The 7516-nt window shown below is 37.5% G+C and overlaps 2 protein-coding genes across 2 annotated transcripts in view; one reads left to right on the top strand and one right to left on the bottom strand.

Annotated features, from left to right (window-relative positions):
- Positions 1–3811: 3811 nt before the first annotated feature.
- Positions 3812–5401, bottom strand: LOC101302000. Its single transcript, XM_004306243.1, has 2 exons — positions 5256–5401; positions 3812–5120 (listed from the first exon to the last, which is right to left on the bottom strand). Exons 1-2 carry the CDS (start codon positions 5399–5401, stop codon positions 3812–3814), a joined length of 1455 nt encoding a protein of 484 aa, XP_004306291.1.
- A 1143-nt stretch (positions 5402–6544) lies between these two features.
- LOC101301713 overlaps positions 6545–7516 on the top strand; it is a 2550-nt gene continuing 1578 nt past the window's right edge. The window contains exon 1 of the mRNA XM_004306242.1: positions 6545–6607. Within this exon, the coding sequence (XP_004306290.1) occupies positions 6545–6607 (63 nt within the window). The remainder of the gene's footprint in view (positions 6608–7516) is intronic.

Here is a 7516-nt window from a genome sequence, read left to right as displayed (position 1 = left end):
TCGCTTGCGGCATGCATTCGAATTTTCCTTAGAAATTAATTTGGGGAAACATTAAATATTTTATTTATTATTTATTTTGTCCACTCACTCTAACGTTATTAAATGTTTTCCCCTGGGCCCTTCGTTTTAAATTGCCCAGTCTGCAGAGTTCGGGTTGGATCTAGTAGGAGACGAGGCATAGTCACCCGCATTTCTGCCAGTTTTCGCCAGTAGGTTACCTGTTCAACCTACTCGTGTTTTCTTGCTTCCGCTCGTGTTTAGTAGCTCTGAATACTTTAGAATTTTTGTATATTATGTGATGTTCAGAAGTGTTAAATTAAGAGTGTAATATGAAATTTTCGAGTTAGGGTTGTCCATCTGTAAGGGAGATTTTCTTAATCTTTTCAGTAAATTTTCCTTGGAGGTGGTCCCCGCACGACTTACTTTGGGTTTCAGGGTGAAATTCGGGGTGGGTCGTGTCATATTTCGTCGGCTAAACCTTATAAAAAAATTAAAAAAATAACTATAGCCGACGAAACATGCCATATTTCGTCGGCTAAACCTTATAAAAAATTAAAAAATACTATAGCCGACGAATATAGTATTTAAATATCGTAAGCTAAAGTTGCTGGTTTTTGAAAAAAAAAAACTGCAGAAACTTCCGGCCACCTCCAATCACCACCAAAATTTGACAGAATCTTCCTCTTAACATTTCGAACAACTTTCTAGAAGAAGTCGAAGCCCAATTCTAAGCCTAAACAGGTCAATTGAATCAAAATATAAAAATCCCCAATTTTAAACCCTAAAAACTTCAAATCTTCGATTCTCCTCACACACACCGAATCGAGCTACCAAATTCTAGGGGAATGTAGTACTAATCAAACTCAACTTATCCATATATAGAACTAACCAAATGGTGACCTGAGGAAGGAGAAATTCGATCGACACCGAATCCGAACCGGCGGAGTTTTGGAGCTCGATTTATCCCTCATGGTGGCGCCACTCGATGCACCACTTGTCCAGCAATGAAGTAGAGACGACGGCGAAGCTTTTGGGACAAGTGTGGCGGTCTCCGGTGGCTTGACGACGGAGCTAGGCCGAGAAGAAAATCTTGCAGGCGAAATAGACTTCTTACCATCCACTTTCGGTAAAACTCCTATATAAAGAATTTTAGCCGATGAAATTATTTATTTTCGTCGACTAAACTCTTTTGAAAATTTTGGTTGAAAATTTTGAAAATTTTTCGACTTTAGCCGACGAAATCATATATTTTCATCGGCTAAAGTCCTTTGAAAATTACCGCCCAAAAATTTTTGTCCTTAGCCAACGACTTTTTTAATATCTCGTCGGCTAAAGTCTATAAATTCACGAAAACACTCATATCTCCCTCTATATTACGTAGTTTGGTGAAACATTCCACACGAAAAACTTTCACGTAGATGAGAGGCAACCGCCTATATAAAAATTTTGAGACATTTACCTTCCGACGATAGGGCTCCCCATAGAGAATAATAACGGTAAATAGGGTTGACCGCTACTATCGGCACTGAGACTTTACCCAATTTAAGTGATTTTTGAACCATAGCCGTATTCATCATTCTGAACACATCTTATTTCACGATATTTTTGATAATTTTGCTTCCTATGTAGAGTTGGTTCACAAAGTTATATAACCTACTAAAAAAGTTATACAACATTAGTAGACACGTTGTGATTCCGATGACTAAAATTCACAAACCAAAATTCGACCGTCAGATATGATCATTATGATGAAAGATGTCTATAGTAAAAAATTCAACTAGATCCGACAACGTTAAGGGCTCGATCGAAACGGTCAACTCTAATCCATCGTCACTTATCACACGAAAACGCTCATATCTCTCTCTATATTACGTAGTTTGGTCAAACCTTCCACACTAAAAACTCTCACGTAGATGAGACGCAACTGTCCATATAAAAATTTTAAGACATTTACCTTCCGACCTTCCGACGATAGGGCTCCCCATAAGGAATAATAACGGTAAATAGTAGACACGTTGTGATTCCGATGACTAAAATTTACAAACTAAAATTCGACCATCAGATATGATCATTATGACGAAAGATGTCTATGGTAAAAAATTCAACTGAATTCGACAACGTTAAGGGCTCGATCGAAACGGTCAACTCTAATCGGAAATAAGAAAACTGCATTTTGAAGCCCTACACGGACTCAGATGGCCAAAAATGCCCATACATCATAGCACTAGCTATGAGTTTGACTCGTAGGGCCGTTACGCTTCCGGAAACGTATCACAATAGTCAATCGGACACCAAAAACCAAATCTGCAGCATAGTGAATAATAAGGGTAAATTGTATTGACCGCAACTATCGGCACCGAGACTTTACCGGAATACTGTGATTTTTCAACCGTAGACGTATTTCACCATTCTGGTCATATCTTATTTCACGACTTTTTTACGTTTGAAGGTTCTACGTATAGTTTTTTTTTCCCAGATGAGTTGTTGTCCAGATCTGCAAATATTTAAATACTTTAGCCGATGAAATTATATTTTTCGTCGGCTAAACTTTTAAAAATTTCGTCGGCTAAAGTTCACAGATTATAGCCGACGAAAAAAATTATTCAGACGACGAAATTAAAATTTCGTCGGCTAAAGTTGACCATAACCGACGAAAATTTTAAATTAGCCGACGAATGAAAATTTCGTCGGCTAAAGTGGACTTTAGCCGACGAAAAAATAATTCGTCGGCCTGGTTTTTTTATTTTTGTCAGCTAAAGCCTTTCTTCTGGTAGTGACCGTTGACTACACAAGCCGCATAAACATTATGTCCTTGTGGCATACACGCCAAATGATGCGACTGCGGAGAGTAATCATTGTCTTGATGTTCTTGCATCCTCGTCACCTACAAACAAATAAAAATATATAAGTTAAAAATTATTATCGAAAAGGGCATAATTTTCCCCAAATTTTGAAATGGAGAGATTAAACGTACCCATTTTAGGAAATATACAGGAAACGTTTTCTTATGCCTCTCTTTATGCTTATTCTAATACTTAAGTTGAATAAGTCTCAAATGAGCATCTCTATATTCCTTCACTTCGTCACAATGTTGCAGTACCCACCAATGAACCTCACATAACTCATCTTCTCTTAAAATTTCTGAATTAGGTAAGTTACCAAACATTCTTATATCTTCAGAGACAATTGAGAGGTTGAATGTAGATGTTCTTGCCGGGTCGAGACCTCTGTGTCGTCTGTATTATGGAGATATGACTTGCAATATGTTACACACTCATGTGCAATGTATGCGTTAGCTATTGATCCTTCCGGCTTTGCTCTGTTTTTAACAAAACCTTTATACCCACCAAGTTGTCTAAAAATAAAATAGTTAGTACAAATGAAAATATAGGGAAAATATGTAAATAATAATAATGTATGATTAGGGATTTAGGGTTATAATCATACCTTTCTATGGGAAACATCCAAGTAAAGTGTACTGGACCAATAAGAAGCACTTATTCGGGAAGATGGATCATGAGGTGAACCATGATCGAAAAGAAAGTTGGGGGGAAGATCCTCTCCAATTTACATAGAATATAGACAATGTCTGATTTCATTTCAATAACACTGACTTCTTCATCTCTCTACTGCATAATCTCTGCCAAAACTTGGACAAGGCTACTAACGGCTCCACCACATCACGACGCAGATATGGTTTGATTACCACAGGAAGAAGACGTTGCAATAAAACATGACAGTCATGACTCTTCAATCCATGTATCTTCTGTTCCGCCACCTTAACACATCGAGCTATATTTCCTGCATATCCTTAAGGATACTTAACATCATTGAACCAACTGAAAACTTTAGGCTTGAAAGCGGGCTTCACCGAGTAAGGTGCAATAGGCATAAACACTTGTCTTGACGTCGTCCTTTTTACCCATAAATGACGCCGTAAGCCCATCTTTTGCAAATCATCCCGCGCTTTGATACTGTCTTTTGTCTTGTCTTTAATGTCGAGAATTGTTCCCACCACGTTGTCACAAACATTCTTTTCTATGTGCATGACATCTAGGTTGTGTCTAATTCTCAAAGTGGACCAGTAAGGTAATTCAAAGAAAATACTCTTATGATGCCAATTGTCAAGTGCAGCAAGACACACAGGATTTTGGGCCAAGACATCTTTATCACTACTCAAATATCCAAAATCAAAAGAGTTCAACTTGTATAAAATTTCATCCCCAGACTGAATAGGGGGTGGTTCACGATGCTCTTCCCTGCCATCGAATGCATCTGCATCAAGCCGCCATTCATGATTCATTGGAAGCCATCTACGGTGACCCAGGTAAACAATTCTATCCGTGTGACGACTAGCATCAACATTCTCTAAGCAGATGGGACAACCCTTGTACCCTTGAGTGGTATGAGAAGATAACATACCGTAGCCAGGAAAGTCGCTAATTGTCCACATCACGACTGCCCTCATCCTAAATGAAGTTTTATTATGTCTGTCAAAAGTGGGGATTCCATTTTCCCATAATTCTTTTAGCTCATCAATCAATGGTCTCAAATACACATCTAGACACTTTCTCGGAGAATTGGGACCTGGAATTAACAATGCCAGAAAATTATTTTCCTTCTTCATACACATCCACGGTGGTAAGTTGTACGGCATTAAAATAACAGGCCAAATACTATGAGACAGAGTCATATTGCCGCTAGGATTGAACCCGTCTGCTGTTAGTCCGAGCCTTACATTTCGAACGTCTTCCGTAAAATCAAGAAATGATGCGTCAAAAGATTTCCAAGCCTCCCCATTTGAGGGGTGTCTCAGAACACCGTCATCTTCCCTAGGAAGACCGTGCCATCTCATCTCCTCTGCAGTCTCTGATGACATATACAAACGTTGCAAACTCGGAGTTAACGAGAAATAACGAAGCACTTTCACAGGAACAGGTTTCCCTTTATCTGAAAAAACCTCCTCATCATACCTCGGCCCATTGCAAATGGGACAGTAAATAACATGCTTGTAATCTCCGTAAAAGAGCACGCAATTATTCTTGCAGGTATGGATCTTCACATAATCAAGGCCGAGGTGACCCAAGATCTTTTTTGTCTTATAATGACTCTCAAGAAGTCTATTTATAGGAGGAAGCAAAGTTTTGATAAACTTTGAATAGTTTCCATAATGTTCATTACTCGTTCTGTGCTTTACTTTCAAATACATCTATGACATGATGGCACTCAAAACTGAAACTGGACAATCATCATACACTGGTGTCTGGGCTTGTTCGAGAAGCCTGTTATACTTCTCATAATAAGACATGTCAACTGCCTCATTAACATTGGGGGCATCATCATCAACTGCCTCTTCTTCATATCTTGAAGCATACTGGAAAACATCATGTAGCATATTCATAGCGAGGTATATAGAAGGGTCGACAGTACCACTAGATGACCCAACTTCATGAATGTAACTTGCTCGAAATTCCGCTAATGTAGGATTATTTTCCTCCACCTCACCGTGTTCCGTCCATATAGTATAATTTTTTCACATACCAAAATGTGACAAGTGTTGTTCCATACCCCGATTGTGTCTGCCAACCGTCGCACATACATTTTCTATATGGACACTTGTGCCACGCAGTTCCTAGGGCAGCATGATAATCAACAAATCTCAAGAAATCAAAGATTCCATGTATATACAAGGTGACACCTGTCATATAACATCCAGCTTTTGTCCATGTTTTACATCTGCTGCCATAAGAGAAATAACAAATAAGCACCAAGTATATAACAACAAGCCAACATTACTCATACAAATATTTGTTTCTTCTTCACCCTATGCCTCCGGTTAGGGTCCTAATCTCATTCAGGAGAATAAGACTTTGTTAAGAAATTTGCTGTTCTTTTGTTTCGATTTCGATGTGGTAAAATTTCGGCAGCATCTCCCTACAATTCCTTAAGTGCATTAATATCTAAGCCTAGTATGCACTCGAGGAACAATACAGGAGACTTTGTCGAAATATATATACCCACAGTCGAAACCAAAAACAAAAGAACTGCAATTCACATAACAAAGTGTTATTCTCCCAAACTATCCAAAAATGGGACAATTCAAGAACCATTTTAGTCTGTTGCCAAACCAAAATCATTCTCGAACGGGATTTCTAAGGTTAAACGTGAATGAAAGAATTTAACCATTCTTACATTCATCGCGCTAAAAAAACAACAACATCATATATATATATAACCAACCAATATAACGATATATATATATGTATATATATATAACATCAATATAACATATATACATATGTATATATATGTATATGTATATATATATATATAACATCAATATAGTTTTATACTGCCAACAAGTGACCGGCGGTACCACCGGAATTCTTCATTTATTATTATTTTTTGAATAGGAGGAAAACATATATATATGATCTAAACAAGGAGGAGAAATAACTTCAATATAATGGGTAACCCAAAATTCAATATATCATCAACAAACAACATCATCATCAAAGCTATATAAACTAGTCATGAAACATAAATGGTGATCGAAAGAAGAGAGAATGAGATTATACCAAGCTATAAACTAGTGATGCTTCATGAGGTAGCTAGACAAAGCTTTAAAAGTCCGAATTTGATGATTTCCGATACTAATAGTGAAAATTTGTCGCCAATTTCAGCTGCAGCAACTTTCTAATTCTGTTTTAGATCTGGGCAGTGAGGGAGCAGATATAAAGTCAAAAACACTTGAGCGACCAAAATTTCGTCTTATAAGTATTAAATTTCGTCTCATAAGAAATATTTTTGTGACGAACTTTATATATTCGTTGCCTAAGACAGGATTGAAGAGACCAAATATTTTTCGTCTCTTAAGTTCACCCTTCGTCTCTTAAGTCACATTTTCGTTGCTTAGGCAATAACTTATCTGACGGTATACTTTTTTGTCGCTTAAGTATTGCGACGAATTTTCTGTATTCGGCGCCTAAGACATGACTGAAGAGACCAAAAAATTTTCGTCTCTTAAGTTATTCCTTCGTCTCTTAAGTCAATATTTCGTCGCTTAGGAAATACTTATGCGACCTTTTATTATTTCGTCGCTTAAGTATTTACCTAAGAGACGAAAAGTGTTTCGTAGCATAAGTTAGTAGTACCTAAGCGACGAACATATGTCCTTTGTTCTAGTAGTGGATGCATACCATGACCGATCACCATCGATAAAGAAAAGAGTGCGGCTATTAAGACCTCCAAATTTGCTGAGTATACCTCTCATGCTATTTACACATTCTTTTTAATTTTAGGGAAAATTCCCACTAGCCCTAATTGTGTGAATTTTTTTCCCACTAACAAACTCAAATTTCAAAATTCCCATCAACCTATACCTCTTTAGAGTGTTATTCCCACAAACAAAATTTTCAACTTTATACCTATTTTTGCTGACAATAATACCCTCCCTTTTCTCTATCTCTCATCTCTCTTCCTTTTCCGTCTTCTACAGATGATCTCTCTCTCTCTC

Source organism: Fragaria vesca, linkage group LG6 (genome assembly GCF_000184155.1).
Source record: "Fragaria vesca subsp. vesca linkage group LG6, FraVesHawaii_1.0, whole genome shotgun sequence".
Classification (NCBI taxonomy): Eukaryota; Viridiplantae; Streptophyta; class Magnoliopsida; order Rosales; family Rosaceae; genus Fragaria; species Fragaria vesca.
This window is presented reverse-complemented; position numbering and strand designations above follow the sequence as displayed.